This window comes from Dreissena polymorpha, chromosome 8, assembly GCF_020536995.1.
Source record: "Dreissena polymorpha isolate Duluth1 chromosome 8, UMN_Dpol_1.0, whole genome shotgun sequence".
Taxonomy (NCBI): Eukaryota; Metazoa; Mollusca; class Bivalvia; order Myida; family Dreissenidae; genus Dreissena; species Dreissena polymorpha.
This window is the reverse complement of record NC_068362.1, coordinates 11,943,859-11,961,511: the sequence shown is the minus strand read 5'-3', so window position 1 is coordinate 11,961,511 and position 17,653 is coordinate 11,943,859. Positions and strand designations below refer to the sequence as shown.

The window sequence follows — 17,653 nt, the reverse complement described above, 5'->3', positions numbered from 1 at the left end:
AAATACACTTGGAATAACTTTTTAATTATAAGAGATAAATGCATACATGTCGAGCGTGAAAGGTAGACCAACATGTTAACTATCCATAAATGTTAACCCTTTACCAAACAACACATTTTGGACTGCCCCAAATTGAAAGAGATTGCAGACGAGAAATAAAATTGTAAAGGACTATTTATAAAGTGGCTGGGTGGGATAAAAATTATTGTGATAAAAGGAGAAATTGCTCATAATGAGCAATTTCTCCTTTTTGAAACCAGAAGGCCTGTTTTCAAAACGAAAACAAACTCTTCAGAAGGAGTTATGGTCTATTGGAACGTCAGATGGAAAAAGTAAAGGAAAGTTAGGTCAAGTTCAGAGCTCCAGATAAGGTTTTGTGAAATTCTTAACGTAACTACCAGATTTTCAAAAAGAATTCTTAACTCTGAAATTTTATTCTTAACGTTACTACTAAGTTTTGGAAAATAATTCTTAACTTTTCTAAATGACCTAAAATAGATAATAATGGTTATTTTCAAGCAAAAAAATAAAAATACTAGCAACTTTATTTATACGAGTTCAACAGTGTCTATTCAGTATTATACAATTTTATTTTTCAAATACCTTCATATGCTCAAACTGTGCTTAGATTGCATGCCTTCGATTAATTTTTACATATTTCACAATTAAAACGGGTCTTCCCTTCAATCTTTTCAACGATTAGCCACGGGAATTGTCCCTTCCACTCGTTCAATATTTTTATTTTTTTTATTTTTGGACTAGTCGAGTCGCGTTTTTTATATAGCTTTTCCGACTGTGTCGGCAACTGAGCATTCAACATCGTATAAGATCTTTTCTATAATGTCTTTCTTAACATTCAACTTCGGCTCACTTTGCGTACAATATGTTTTAAGCGTGTTTTTGCACGCCTCGCATTTTTTTTAACGCTCTCTGGGCGCCGCCATAGTTTTTGACAGACTGTACACGCCATTTTAATTGGAAAACATGCGATTTGTTAAACAACCCCGATAACCATTCTATATAAGCACCAGAAAGATCTTAAATACGCGAAAAGAACTCAATAAAAATCGATACGAACCAATGTTAAAATAATATTCGTAACTTGATTTTGTAGTTCTGAATGGTATGACAAGATATTAAAATAAATACGTAACGGACATGAAAATAATTCGTAATTACGAAAATACGACCCTTTTCTGGAGCTCTAAAGCTAATTGTTTGTCATGATATCTCTTTAAACCTCACGCCATATACAAGTAGTGTTGCCATGATATCAACATCTTGATGAATTATGATTCAAATTTTTGTCTCATAAACATTTACTTTGTTTAACAAACAACCTCTACAAAGTTATCATTCCTACTGCCTTTCGGCACCTCATGAACCTGAACCAAAAAAACTCGTAACTTTATGTTTCCTCAGGCAAATATATTATTTGTACAATTAACAATTTCTTCGCCACATTAACAATCCTGCTACACTCACTAATGCCTCAAGAATGAAGTAAAGTTCAGGTGATCTACATCATTAGATATTTTGCATATGTCAGTGTCTTGAAGTATATAAGTAACAGAAACTTTGAAACCTACATACACTTTTTGGAATTTAATGGAAAAAGATTCATGATTGAATGAAGGAACTTTCATTAATCTTGAAGAACATGCGTAGATTTGATCTTCAGCATCTAAAAATATGTGAAATAGAAAAAACGACAATATCTTTTGGAGAGATAAATGTACCTACGCGATAAGCAAAGGACCTGTGCGACAATTCCCGGGCTTTTTAGTCTGTTTAGTTAACACCATAGTAACATTTTCCATTAATAAAAGTGCTCACCTTTCCAATATTAAGAACCCAGTGGGACGAGGGATAGAAAGAGTCACATGCGTGAGTACATTTCAACCCATGCACATTGCACGCTTTTTCCGCATAAAAAACAGTGGAGCGATTCAGGGCCATCATGACCCTCTTGTTAATACTGTATGAGGGAAAGGATCTGATATTGTAATAAAATTGGTTTATGCAAGAACCTGCTTAATATTATCATTATAATTCCATGTTCATAACATGTCATTTATTAGAGCAATTAAAAATGTGGTGTGTTAAATAATTTGGTTTAAAGGTTTTATCTATACAGCTTGTTTGGTACAGTTTAAACTCAAGTAATCAAAACACACATTACCCAATAGTCATGTGACAGTATGCATAGTAACACTGTTAACCTCTATCATACAAGTGCCATTTGACGGTTAACTTGGGTGCTGTTCAGTTAGAAATTTCAGATCACTTGTCTATGTTTAATAACATTGTGTGGGTGTGTGTAAAACATATGCTTGGACATAACTATTTCAAGTTATTTCAGATTGTAAAATCTTGTTTGTTGAAAGTGAATTAACAAAATGGCGACATCTGGAATTTCTAGAAATTCTGATGTGGTTATGTATTATTGTTGTACAATCTGCAAAACAGAGCGGTCTGTAGAAATACATGCAGATTTTTACTGTGAAAAATGTCTTAAATACTTCTGCAGAACATGTATAAACTCCCACAGACAGCATGGTTGGTGGTTTTATAAAAAATATCCTTATGGAAAGGATAAAATAAGGAAGTGGCCACTTTCTAAGAAGATGGAGACTTCTCTTTTAATATGCATCATACACAAGCGTGAAAAGTTAACAATGTTCTGCCCGGACCACAATCATCTGTGCTGCTCTAAATGTGTTGAGCTTAATCACAGGTAGCTAAAATTATTGCTTATTTTATATCAGTTTTAATTACTGCATTGTATAATTCAATTACCATCATCCATTTTAGTTTGTTTGGATTATTGTAATATTAGTTATATAAGTATTTCCAAATCAGTGCATGTGAACAATTTGTTGTTCAGCTTTAATTTGTTAATTTGTGTTTGTTAATAAATAACTCTTCAATGGTTCAAGTATATGGATTACAAGCTATTGGCCATATTTCAGCAAAAAACATAGTGTAAAAAGTCTTTCTCTGAAATGACTAAATTATAAACTCTTTCTTTGTTGTTTCAAGTCAAAATGGTAAATGCAATAATCATGATGGACCCAAAGCTGTGACAATCAACAGTTAATAAACAGTAAATTTCTCATAAATAATGTAATGACTCCAATGCGGCAATGCGAGCTTTGTTTCAGAAAAACCTTAAATCAACCTGCCTGTATAATGTCTGATGCATGTATTCCTTTACCCAATTTACATGTATGAAGGATACGTCACACGTGATGGCTGAATCTTTGAGTCTGCATTTTTTAACTCACTTGAGCTTAACCTGCTCATGAAGAGCTTTACTCAGCCTGATCTCTTTATGTTGATCGTTCGTTGTCTGTTCAACAATAAGCTAATGAAAACTATAGAGGCGCCACATGTATTGCCCGATATTCATGGGACTTGGTAAGAACATAAATTGCCTCAATGATTTTCTGCCAAATTTGAAACTGGTCTATGTGAGATGTAATGTAGGTCACATAGTCAAATTGAAAAAAAACCTGTTTTTCAACTCTATACAACAAAAGCATTGTTCGCATACATTCTTATATGTGCCGAACCATCGTACCTGACCAACGTTTCTTAAACAGGTCCGATGGAAAATGCTTTGTTGTCGGTCCAAATGTCCAGTAAATAATTAAAGAGCAAAAGTTTCTTTATTTCATAGAATTAAAACATGAAACTAAAAGCGAGCTTGAATGAAATATAAGCAGTACAAATTACCTCGTTTTTATGTTAATAGTCATGCAATGTTACTGCACATGCGCACCGAACACTTTCTCCTATGCGAGTAAATGTGTCAATAGGTTTTACTGTTAAACCAAAACACGTTCTGCTACTCAGATCGTTGTATTTGGGTATTTACAGTTGGTGTTGATATTAATTTACGCTTAATAGTGCTTTTTCATTGATGGTTATATCTTTGTGGTTGGTTTGTTGTTATTTATGCCCCCGTTCGAAGAAGAGGGGGTATATTGCTTTGCACTTGTCGGTCGGTCCGTCCACCAGGTGGTTTCCGGATGATAACTCAAGAACGCTTGGGCCTAGTATCATGAAACTTTATAGGTACATTGATCATGACTCGCAGATGACCCCTATTGATTTTGAGGTCACTAGGTCAAAGGTCAAGGTCACGGTGACGCGAAATAGTAAAATAGTTTCCGGATGATAACTCAAGAACGCATACGCCTAGGATCATGAAACTTCATGGGTAGATTGATTATGACTCGCAAATGACCCCTATTGATTTTGAGGTCACTAGGTCAAAGGTCAAGGTCACGGTGATCCGAAATAGTAAAATGATTTTCGGATGATAACTCAAGAACGCATACGCCTAGGATCATGAAACTTCATAGGTAGACTGATCATGAGTCGCAGATGACCCCTATTGATTTTGAGGTCACAAGGTCAAAGGTCAAGGTCACGGTGACCCGAAATAGTAAAATGATTTTCGGATGATAACTCAAGAACGCTTTTGCCTAGGATCATGACACTTCATAGGTACATTGATCGTGACTTGAAGATGACCCCTATTGATTTTCAGGTCACTAGGTCAAAGGTCAAGGTCACAGTGACAAAAGTCGTATTCACACAATGGCTGCCAGTACAACGGACAGCCCATATGGGGGACATGCATGTTTTACAAACAGCCCTTGTTACTTTGACAAAACAACACTTAACCTGAATACCACAATGGATTCCACCCAAACAAACCCCCCCTCATACCAGAATCCCTCCCCCCCCCCCAACCTCACCCATTACCACACCCCACATTATACCCCCCCTCACCCCCACTCCCCCCCCAATTTTTTGTTTGTTTTAAACATCTAATAAATTACCACACCCCACATTATACCCCCCCTCTCACTCCCCCTACCCCCCCACTCCCCCCCATTTTTATTTATATTTTTTTTAAACATCTAATAAATTACCACACCCCACATTATACCCCCCTCTCATTCACACCTACCCCCCCTACTCCTCCACCCCCCACCCCCACCCCCCAATTTTTTAAACATTTATAAATTACCACACCCCCAAATTATACCCCCTTTCACCCCCACTCCCCTACCCCCCCCCATCCCCACCCCCATACTTTTTTAAACATCTAATAAATTACCACACACCACATTATACCCCCTCTCACTCCCGCCAACCCCCCCCCTAATCTCCACCCCCACCCCCCACCCCCACCCGCCCCCCCCCAAAATATTTTTTTAAACATCTAATAAATTACCCCACCCCACATTATACCCCCTCTCATCCCCACCCCCCCCTACCCCCACACCCCCCCCCAATTTTTTTTTTAAATTACCACACACCACATTATACCCCCCTCTCACTCCCCCCTTCCACCCCTACCCACACCCCCCGCAATTTTTTTTTAAACATCTAATAAATTACCACCCCCCAACCACCCTCCAACCTCCCTACCCCCCCCCCGGCCCCCCAATTTTTTTTTAAACATCTTATAAATTACCACACCCCCACATTATACCCCCCTCTCACCCCCCCTACGCTCCCCCCGGCCCCACACCCCCAATTTTTTTTTTTAACCATTAATTACCACACCCCCACATTATACCCCCTCTCACTTCCCCCTATCCCCCCTACCCCCCGGCCCCCCCCCCTCCCCAATTTTTTTTATTTTTTTTAAACATCTAATAAATAACCCCACCCCACATTATACCCCCCTCTCACTCCCCCCATGATCATGACTGGCAGATGATCCCTATTGATTTTCAGGTCACTAGGTCAAAGGTCAAGGTCACAGTGACTCAAAATAGTACAATGTAAGGGGTTCACGATACGCTCACCTTACGATACGATACGTATCACGGTACAGTGTGTACGATACAATACGTATCGCGATACGTATCGTCAGATGGAAACAACATACAAACCATTTAAAACTATTTTTAAATTTAATTTAAAGACCTCTACATATGTGTCATACAATATACAAAATACCATATAATGTCATGAAAGTACACGAATTGACAATAAGTTATTATTGTTTACATATCTAAAACTTTGATTAAATATGAAGACGAAATTATGAATATGTTTGAAACATACGGACTGCTTTAAGTTTCTTTTACTGCGATAGATTATTTAAGGTAACAATAAAACGTGTTTACTAACTAGTCAAACTGGTTTGTGCCAATCTTTGCTTGTGCGGTAACACAGGGCTTTTTTTCCTTCTTTTGGACCCGCCGAAAAACGGCCCTTTCCCCTCGGATTTTTTTTCCCCTCAGCAGGTAAATTTTCCCCCAGACTTAATTTTTTTTTTAACTTTTAATACATAAGTTAACCTGATCCAGTGTAGAAAATATGTTGCCTTGAATTTGTTTTAAAAACAGCAAAATAAGTTAAATTGATTATTGAAGACTTTCCTTATTTTCCCCAAAATCCGGCGTTACGCGTGATTTTTTCCCCAAAATCCGGCATTTCGCGCGATTTTTTTTCCCCTCAAAAAGGCCAGGCCCTTTCCCCAAAGTCAGATAAAAACCCCTGGTAACAAAACTCCAAGCACAATTCTTAGAACCAGTCAAATATTGCACCTTGTTTCGTGACGTAGGCGACACAGCACATTTTTGAGTGGTTGAAATTTAATTTTAATGGTTTCAAAGAATTTGCAAAATTCTCAGCGGAATCATAAAATTACAGCTCCTGCTTAGGAAATTCGTAGAGACTAAAGTCTTGATATAAAGCAAATGTTTATACGAAATAAACACCTACCACTTTCTTACTGATAACACAAAATTCTTTCATATTTTTTATTAGAAGCTCGCTGGAGATGATTTCAATTAAACTTCCGCCATTTTTTGGGCAATTTACAGTTACTTCCCTTGAAATGCGTACCGTACTGACTCGGAGGCATATCGTGAACCGTACTGAGGGGAGACTATTACGATATACCGTCCCATGGAGTACCGTGACACCCTTAGTACAATGGTTTCGGGATGATAACTTACATTAGGTCAAAGGTCAAGGTCACAGTAACAAAAAACGTATTCACACAATGGCTGCCACTACAACTGACAGCCCATATGGGGGGCATGCATGTTTTACAAACAGCCCTTGTTGTAGTTTAATTCTGAGTTTTCATATAATTTCCAGACCGGGAAATGTATGTCATTGAAATATTGTAAATTCCTAGAATTGCTTTTAAAACTTAGTCTGTAAAATTATGTAATTGATAGGAACATTTGTTAAATTGTTTGAGGTACTTCGTTGAGTCCTTTCAAGTATAAAGGCGATGTTTTTGTGTAGAAATAATTTATTTACATTCTTCAGTCATTGTGACACCTAAATAACAGCATCTGAAAACATTGGTGTTCACAGAAATGTGCATGCCAGTATACAATTACTGAATTTTCAATTGAAAACTTGCATTGTCTTTAACTTCATTTTGGTTTAAATATTGTTCTTAAGAATACTGTGATTGTGTTGTGATTTGTTAGTGTGAATTGTTCAGTGCTGTGTATATTTTTCAATTCATTTTTATGCCCCCAGAGGAGGGCATATAGTGATCGCACTGTCCATCTGTCTGTCCGTCACTTTGCGTTTAGGTTTCGAAAAATGCTCATTACTTCTATGTCGCTTCAGATGTAACCTTCATATTTGGTATGCATGTGTAAATGGACAAGGCCTTTCCATACGCCTCAACATTTTGACCCCTGTGACCTTGACCTTGAGCTTAGGGTCCGCATTTAGGTTTCAAAATCTGCGTTTTTGTTTCTAAAAATGCTCATAACTTCTAATTCAAAGCGTTTATAGGGGGCATATGTCATCCTATGATGACAGCTCTTGTTCCAACTATCATTATGTCAATAAATTTGAGTTGATGACGTGATGTATAGGTCTTATGAATCCCAGTCCGGTCATACAATTTTATTGAGTCAACAGGACCCAATGTCCTATGACCTTTAAATACTTTTTGGAATGCCTGGTTTTGTCCGATCTTCATTAAACTTTTTACAGAATATTTTTATGCCCCCCTTTGAAGAAGAGGGGGATTATTGTTTTGCACATGTCGGTCCGTCCGTCGGTCTGTCTGTTGGTCCGTCCACCAGATGGTGTCCAGATGATAACTCAAGAACTAGAAACTAGGATCTAGAAACTTCCTAGGTACATTGATCATGACTGGCAGATGACCCCTATTGATTTACAGGCCACTAGGTCAAAGGTCAAGGTCACAGTGACTCCAAATAGTAAAATGGTTTCCGGATGATAACTCAATAATGCTTAGGCCTAGGATCATGAAACTTCATAGGTACATTGATCATGACTGGCAGATGACCCCTATTGTTTTTCAGGTCACAATATCAAAGGTCAAGGTCACAGTGACTCGAAACAGTAAAATGGTTTCCGGATGATAACTCAAGATTGCTTACGCCTAGGATCATGAAACTTCATAGGTACATTGATCATGACTGGCAGATGATCCCTTTTGATTTTTCAGGTCACTAGGTCAAATGTCAAGGTCACAGTGACACAAAACGTATTCACACAATGGCTGCCACTACAACTGACAGCCCATATGGGAGCATGCATGTTTTACAAACAGCCCTTGTTTTCTAATGATATAGCTGGAAAGAGGGACATGCTTCTGGCATGCCGATGGTGATACCTTGCAAACACTCTACACATCACATTAAAAGATCACCTGAGCACAACATTCTCATGGTGAACTTTTGTGATCAAATTTTGTCCATCTTTTGTCGCCCCTTGTTCGTCATCAAACATTTTGTCATAATGATATCTCGGCCACGAGTTAAGTCTGGTCGTGTGAGGTAAAAACTAGGTTACATGAAAGAACAATCTTGTGAACACTCTAGAGGACACATTTATTGCCCATTTTGTTATGAAACTCTTTGTCAGAACATGTGTCCAAATTATAAACCTGATATATTTAAAACTTGGTCATGTCTGGTTCAAACAAATAGTTTGTAAGACACAATTTAAAAGAAGCCTGTTCACACTCAAGAGGCCACATTAATTGTCAAATGAAACTTAGTAACAACATTAATCCTATTAAAATCTTTCATACGTCCTGAAAGCTCAAGAAGAGTAATACTGTATCAGACATTCAGTCCGACAACCATGTTTGCCAGATCAATACAAGATATACATGTAATCACTTAAACATTTTCGTGGTCTATCACAGCAAACATACTTTCGTATTGAAGTCCATGTCAGGGGATATAACATTATGCATATATTTTATACAAATTAATACAAACTTACAATATGCATATTATTGGTAAAAACAAATCATTTGTTTGTACGAATCACATTACTCACATGTATTGTCAAATCTTCATGAAACTTGGTAAAACATTTGTTCCAATGATATCAGTGGAATTCAAAACTGGTCCTGTTGGATGTAAAACTAGACCATAACGTGAAATTGATGAATAGGTTTGTTAACATATTTCAACTTGAAGTTGACATTTATTTCACATTGTTTTCATGACACTTAGTAATATTTGTCCCACTCATATCTCAGACTAGATCATAACTGGGTAGGGTGAAAAACTAACTCACAAGGTCAAACTAAATAAAACTCTGATGAAAGTACACACTGATTGTATAATCCTCGTGAGAGTATTTGTTCCAATGATATCTCAGCAGATTTGAAAACTGTAGACTAGGTCACTAGGTAATATAAAAAGAAAAGACTATGAACACTGAAGAAGTAATATATGTTTCCTCAATAATATTGACACTTGCTTAACATTGATTCAAGTGATTTCTCCGTAAAATAAGATTATTTATTATTTATATCTTATTTTGGTGCGGTAAGTTTTGCTTATGTTGCTATAGTAAAATCAGTTTTACACTTAAGAAGTCACATGTGTGACCCACTTTTAATGAAACTTGCTCAACACATTGACAGAGTGTGATATCATGATATGTGTTCTGAATAAAAAATGATTATGTTTTGTTTAAAAAAAATGACCACCAGAGGCAGTTTGCATCACCAGACCAGGAAGTGCTATTGTAATCACCTTTTGTCAGGTGTCCGGTGTAGTTGGTGTGCGGCATGCAGTGTTAGGTTTCCGATTTGCACCGTTTTGATACCACTCGTCAGGTGTAGTTGGTGTGCGGCATGCAGTATTAGGTGTCCGATTTGCACCGTTTTGATACCACTCGTCCAGTGTAGTTGGTGTGCGGCATGCAGTGTTAGGTGTCCGATTTGCACCGTTTTGATACCACTCGTCTGGTGTAGTTGGTGTGCGTCATGCAGTGTTAGGTGTCCGAGTTGCACCGTCTTTGTTACCACTCTGGATGCAACATGTGTAATGTATTATCAATGAAACTTGGTCAGAATGTTTATCTAGACAATATTAAGGCCAAGTATGAATCTGGTTCATGTGCATACAAAACTCCATCATTGAATACGCCTGAAATCAGTGCCAGAACTTCACGTTGCATGCAGCACAACCATGTATATGAATCCATTACAAATCAAATGGTTGGCTAAGAACGCAGGCTTATTAAATATAGTAATTCCGATGTTTTTCACATTGCTATTAACCACATAAAACTTGTCTTTTATGCACTAGTTGAAATTTTTCTGAAAAATGGTTTTAAAAAGTTATTTGGCAAAAAGCACCACTTACCGGTGTGTTTACATTCATTAACATCAATTTGTGAACCCCATAAAGCCATGTTATCCTGCATCCTGATTATGTGTCAAGGCTGAGTTCAAATGTTTGTGTCATGTGCGTGTAGAAAGTAGATTAGCAGATGAACAATAACAAATCATTTGTGCCACTCCAGAGACAAGATTTCATGACTCAATCTGGACAAAACACAGAATGTGTATGTTCACAATATCTAGGCCAAGTCTGAAAGTGGATCACATGCGTCTAGAAACAATGTCACCGGATCAAATCTTTCACTAAATTCTTACCACTCTAGTGGCAACAATTACGACTCATCCTTAATAAAACTTGATCATAGTGTTTTTGTTGACAATACAATTTCAATGTTTGAATTTGGGTCAAGAATAGTCAAAAATAGACCACCAATTGAAGTATTCCACAATGCATGTTCAGGAACTCAGATGAGCCCTTAAGGGCCATGATGACCCTCTTTGTTCATATGTAATATGTTGACATTAATTTCAATATAACATGAGGCTTTCATTTGTCATACACAAAAGGAAGGCAAGTGTGGGCCATTATGATAGGAACTTACCAATATAAAGAAGTGAAACTCCAGCTGCTGGAGCAGTATTGAATTTTCATTAAAACAATTAGTAGGTCCTTTATTTAAGGCAAGTGACCGATTGCCCAAACAGTACAAAACAGCACAATACAGCACAATACAAACCAACATAAACACAAAATATGAATAAAGTTGGGTTACCGCCTTGGAACGGTCAATGCAAAGCATTGGGGGTTTAAGCCTGGTTATAGAGCGCTCAACCTCACACTTGGCCCAGCAATATTCATAATACATTTAAGTGTAAATAAAATTTAACGTCATAGCATTGTAACTCAAATTAAACAATAATAAAAGGGAATTAAAACGCATTCAATTTAATTACTATTTAATTACTCAATTGCATTGAAGATACAAGAGTAACAGAATTACAACTTTTTGACGAACGATCAAATAAAACTATTAACAATTGTCAACTACATTCCTTCTTTATAGAAAAGATTTGAGAATATAGAATCATTGAGTTAATATCTCAGATAATCATCGCGCAAATACAGGAAGAAGCAGCAATAATGGGTGTAAAAATTCCATATTACATAGCTTGGTTGTTTATGTGACTGCTAAACAAATTAAAAATAATTAAATCAAACAAGAAACGCCTATCAGAGAGAAAATATAAATAAAATGGAACGTTATAAACCCAATGACCTATGCATGTAGATTACAACTGGGAAAGTCGGTCGTATGACGTCACAAAAATCCATAATGACATAATGACGTGAACAAATTCCAAGGGCAGTACTAAATAAAAATATTAATGGGGCTGTGCTACTAATAAAACAAGTTTAGGTGATTTAATATTAAGAAGCAAATGAATACAAATGGTAATTCCATTAAGGCGACATTATTGGAATCAAACAGTATATAGGTGTTTTGACAACTGAAGACAGAAATGATTTGATGTACGATTTGAGTCCAAATGTAGTTTACATGCAGATTTGTTCATACGACACAATGACACAATTTTATTCAACAGTGAAAAATGCCTATAATGTAGTATTCATGCAGATTTGTTCATACGACACAATGACACAATTTATTCAACAGTGAAAAATGCCTATAATATCACTAATGATTCCAAATTTTAAGGGAAGAAAGATATAGTGAATCGAAAACCATCAAACACGTGTTTTTAAGTACATAAGCATCGTATCCTTTTGATAAAAACAAGTTAATTAAATTGAAAAGTTTAATATGAACATTTGGTTTAACATATTTTAATTTGCGGACACGCTTCAAAACATCTCCGTAAAATGATGGATCGGAGATTCCATTATGTAAATGCCATTTTAAAGAAACATTATATTTTGAAATAAAATCACCATACTTAGAGTAAAATCTAGCAAATTTATTTCTAAGGTTATGATACAAAAAGTCTTGTTTTAGCAATTTTTTAGTTAATATTAGATTACGATCATTAAAATCTTTAATACACGAACATGCTCTGGCATAACGTACCAACTGCGAAATGTAAATACCATAGGAAGGTCCTTTAGGGATGTTGCCATCTAGAAACGGAAAATTCACAATTTCAAAGTTAAAATTGTCCCGTTTGTCGTATAAACTAGTTTTGATCAAATTATTATTAATAGTTAAATGTAAGTCTAAATACACAGCGTCTGTATTGGATATACACGATCTATTTAAGACTAGTTCTTTTGGGTAGATTTTGTGAATATATTGTTCAAATAATGGATTATCTAAATTAAGTATGTCATCAATGTACCTATTAGTAAGGTTAAAACAATTAATCAAATCTACTTGCTTAGTTTTAGATAATTCTAACATAAATTCGCTTTCATAACAATATAAGAAAAGGTCAGCTATAAATGGCGCACAATTAGTACCCATAGGAACGCCAATAATTTGTTTAAATATTTTACCATTAAAGGGGCCTTTTCACAGATTTTGGCATTTTTTAACTTATTCATTAAATGCTTTATATTGATAAATGTAAACATTGGATCGTAAAAGCTCCAGTAAAAAATCAAGAATAAAATTAAAAAAAGGAAAAGAACATTGCCCGGAGCAGGTTTCAAACCAGTGACCCCTGGAGTCCTGCCAGAGTCCTGAAGTAAAAACGCTTTAGCCTACTGAGCTATTCCGCCGAGTACACATTCTTAACGTATTTTATACATTACACTGTAACTCCAATATAGTGCGGTCCGTTATAACGCTGTGTCCAATATAACGCGGGGTGGTGCTTGGATCCCGTTTTTTCTCCAACCGTCCATTTCTGATTCAAATCCATGTTATGCAACTACTTGTATTTTCAGAAAATTCAAAGAAGCTGGCGATCACAGCTTGATTGCTTTATCCGTTCGTTTAACTGATTTTAATCAATTAGAGGTTAAACGACACTCGACAGCTAATTGGTGTTAATCTGTTGTGTAATGTCAATAAAGGTGTGAAAACTCAACAGTCCGTGTTTATTACATGCATTCCCTATCAGAGCGGTTTGGTGCGCTAATTTTAATAAGGTAAGTGCAAGCGTAATAATTATCAAATTAAAGTTATTTAAAACGATTACCTGTTTATGTTTTATATTTATCGTGTATTGTATTTCATTGTATAAACTATGGCTGTGTAAGTTTATCGTTTATTATATGCTATACAAGCTTGATACATAAAAAGATCTTTGTGTATGTTTAATGTTTCAGTACGTATACGAAAAGTAAATTAAAAAATCCTGACGATTTATTTATATGCTAACGCAGTGTAATTGTTAACAGAGCTTCACTTAAATTTTTGCCCGTTATCAGAAAGTCCACGGAAAGCAAGTGTTTTACATGCTGCGTATGACGCAATAAAACATTACTTTATACATGTATCATATTGCATTCAATCTAAATTTAAATTCGCTCTTCCAATGAAAGCTGTGTCCCATAATGCACTGTACTATTTTTCTGAAAAATGGCATAGGCATATGAATTTGTTTACGAAATTCGTAAACATATTTCTTGTAATAAATGTTTAACATTATTTTTTTGTAAGTCATGTTGAAATTATATTGGATTATCGGACAAATGAGCACATTAGAAAAGCGGTATATACTGTTATCGTTCGATTCGATTTATATGCATGTATTTGCGGATGACAACACAGCATGACAATATAAATAAATAAGCTCAAAACTTATAACGCTGTCCGTTTATAACGCTGTTGCGTGGCTTGGACCCCGTCATCCGCGTTATATTGGAGTTACAGTGATATAAGCAATCTTCGTAGTTGCGCAAAATTTAACGACAAAAACAGAACTCTCCAAATTATTCAATCGTTACGCGTTGCAACGCTTTATAATTTTTAGGTTTTAAAATCGTCAAAAGTTGCATATAATGGCTATATTAGAGCATGGCAATTGTTCAGTATTACTGTTTCCTCACAAATATCATAACTAAAACGAAAATTTGCGAATCTGAAACAACTTTTTTCAATTTTGTAAATTTACCAAAGCGTGAAAAGATCCCTTTAAATTCAACAAACAAGTTATCCAAAAGAAAAGTAAGTGCTGCACAAAAGTCAAGACCAGTCCAAATGATGTAATTATCTAAGATCTTATTAGTAAAAAAAGCTGTTTTAGTGTTTAAAGCTAGATACAAACATTTCTCTCTAGCAAAAGTTTTTTCAATCAAAGAAACAAGTTTGGATTTTATTAAAGCGTAAGGAAGCGTTGTATATAGTGTCGAAAAATCATAAGTACTTACCTGTGACACCTTATATTTTTTATTTTCAATTTTATCAATAACTTCTAAGGTGTTTTTTATTGACCAAAATAGGTTAATATTACTATCATACATGCCATAATTTTTCAGACCAATTCCGGGACACTGAATTAAATTGTCCGGGACTTTTGCCGATTTTCCGGGACATGTATAAAATGTAGCGATATTTATAGACATATGCATTTTTGGTACGTTTTTTTTGTTTCGCATCGTTTATTGCAAAAGTTCGAAAGCCTATCCGAAATACACTTGATCTATTAACGTCAAATTAAACATTACTACTTCCGTTACTAGATACAAGCCACGTGTTTTCAGTGTAAGCGTTCTAAACAAAGATGGTGACGTCACTGCGTTATTGTTATTAAGACCGGTGTGTAACGCGTAGTTGTTGATACGCCTTTAGTAATCTATTCATTAATAACATTTATGTAATAAAAAATACAACAATACAGTACCGGTAGATCGTCAATTCAAATCAATTCACAATACATACAACCAATCACAATAAAACAAATACAACAAAACAGTACCGGTAGATCGTCAACTTAAAATCCGGACAGTCACACATTAGAAACGTGCGAACATAAACTGCTTTTAATTTTTCACTCAGCGATGTTGGACTTCAGATGTGTGAACAACTATCTTTTGCCCTTACGCAGCGGGAAATAATGACGTAGTAGATTAAAGTCAATTAACAACCACATTAAACAATGCCGCCTTTTCGGTTTGACCGCGAACGTGAGACAATCGATATGATAACAGGACCCCTGTTAATTGATCGATTTTGACACGTAGCGTAGTCTGCCTATTCGGGTAGGCATTGTCATGGAGACGCTGCAGATATACACAGATTCGAGGTGCAGTTAAGCCTAAGATAAGGTACATGTATATATGGATTTTGTCAATTCCGGGACATTTGACAGATTTCCGGGACAGCGGGACAAGTTCTTCATTTCCGGGACTGTCCCGGACAATCCGGGACATATGGCATGTATGTTACTATTTTCATAAACTTTATTACAAAATTTAGCTATATGATATCTAATAGCACTCAATGCAGATGTAAGATACACTGATAATTGTTTGGTGGTACAAGACACTGAATTAGCGATAAAACGACTTTTATATGGCGTCTTATGTAATTTAGGTATCCAATAAAGTGATGGCAATTTCTTGTCAGTAATATTGACTATTACATTTAACTTTATGCATTGGGCAATATGGTTGGTAATAATTTCATTAGGTTGCTTATTGTACTCACAATATGATGTAGTTTGTGAAAGTTCTTGTGAAATAGTTTGAACATAAAACACTCGTCATATTATGATAACATTATTAGCAGCCTTATCAGCAGGAACTAAGACGAATTTAGATTTTAAGTCTTCAAGCAATTTACAGAGATTTTGTTTATTAAATTTAGGTGAATGTGGTAGGGCCAAAGGATGTGTATCATAAAAACATATTTTATTCATGGCCATACTAAATATTTTTGTTTTCCAATCATTGAGTGCAGTAATTTAAGCATTTTCCTTCCTGCACCATTTAGTGCCATAATCATGTAAGGATGTTACGATATTCTTAATGCAGTCATCAAAATCAACAGGAATAGGCAGTCTGTACTTAGGGCCTCTGCGTAGCAAATTTCTAAGGTTTTTATTTTGAATGAAATTAAGGTCCCCAGTAATAACATGTCCAACTGGACCATATATATATTTAGAACTAGTACAGTCACATAATGTAGGACAATTTATTATTACATTTATATCTGTGGAAATAGAATTATAATTAAAAACGATACTTCTTACAGGTTTACTATATTTGTAGCAAATAAGTGGTGATTCAGTATTGCGGAAATAAGGGGGAATCAACCGACGTACATTTTTATCATTGAATATTTTAGGAAGGTCAATTAAATCAAGACCTTTGTTACAAAACTCAATTTTGATACGATTTCTAGTTTTGTTAAGTACATTTTCAATAAAAGGTTTAAGATAGTAGTCAGTGAAAGATTCAATAATACAAGCACATTCATATAGAGGGTCAGATTGAAGTAAAATAAGTTAACATTCCTTATCAATATGCGCCAACGAAGAAACAGAAAGCATTTTTGCAAAGCTCACATTTTATGGAGTCGTTTGCAGTCGTCATATGTTGAAGTACAAAGCCACAGAAACAGTGCTTTTTATTCGCACGACGTTTTGTCCTTCACTTTCTGGCTGTCATGTTTCTTTTTAGCTCACCTGAGCACAACATGCTCATAATGAGCTTTTGGGATCGCTTTTTGTCCGTTGTGCATCGTGCGTCGTCAACATTGTGCCTTGTGAACACTCTAGAGGCCGTTATTGTTCGATCTTCATGAAACTTGGTCAGAACACTTGTCCCATTGATACCTTGACTGAGTTCGAAACTGGGTAAAAAACTAGGTCACTAGGTCAAAAAAAAGAAAAACCTTGTGAACACTGTAGAAGTCACATTTGATGCCAAGTCTTCATGTAACTTTGTCAAAATGTTTGTCTAAATCATATGTTAGTTGAGTTCAAAAATGGTTTCAGTCCGTTGAAAAACATGGCCGCCAGTGGGCGGGGCAGTATTCCTTATATGGCTTTAGATAAACCTTGTGAACACTCTAGAAGTCACAATTTTGCCCAATCATCATGAAACTTGGTTGATACATTGGT

At 35.7% G+C, this 17,653-nt stretch overlaps 1 protein-coding gene across 1 annotated transcript in view; it reads left to right on the top strand.

The window, feature by feature from the left end:
* The first annotated feature begins 2,249 nt into the window (after window positions 1-2,249).
* The window catches only part of LOC127842381 (uncharacterized), a 46,373-nt gene continuing 30,969 nt past the window's right edge, over window positions 2,250-17,653 (top strand). The window contains exon 1 of the mRNA XM_052371855.1: window positions 2,250-2,737. Within this exon, the coding sequence (XP_052227815.1) occupies window positions 2,400-2,737 (338 nt within the window). The 5' untranslated portion in view covers window positions 2,250-2,399. The remainder of the gene's footprint in view (window positions 2,738-17,653) is intronic.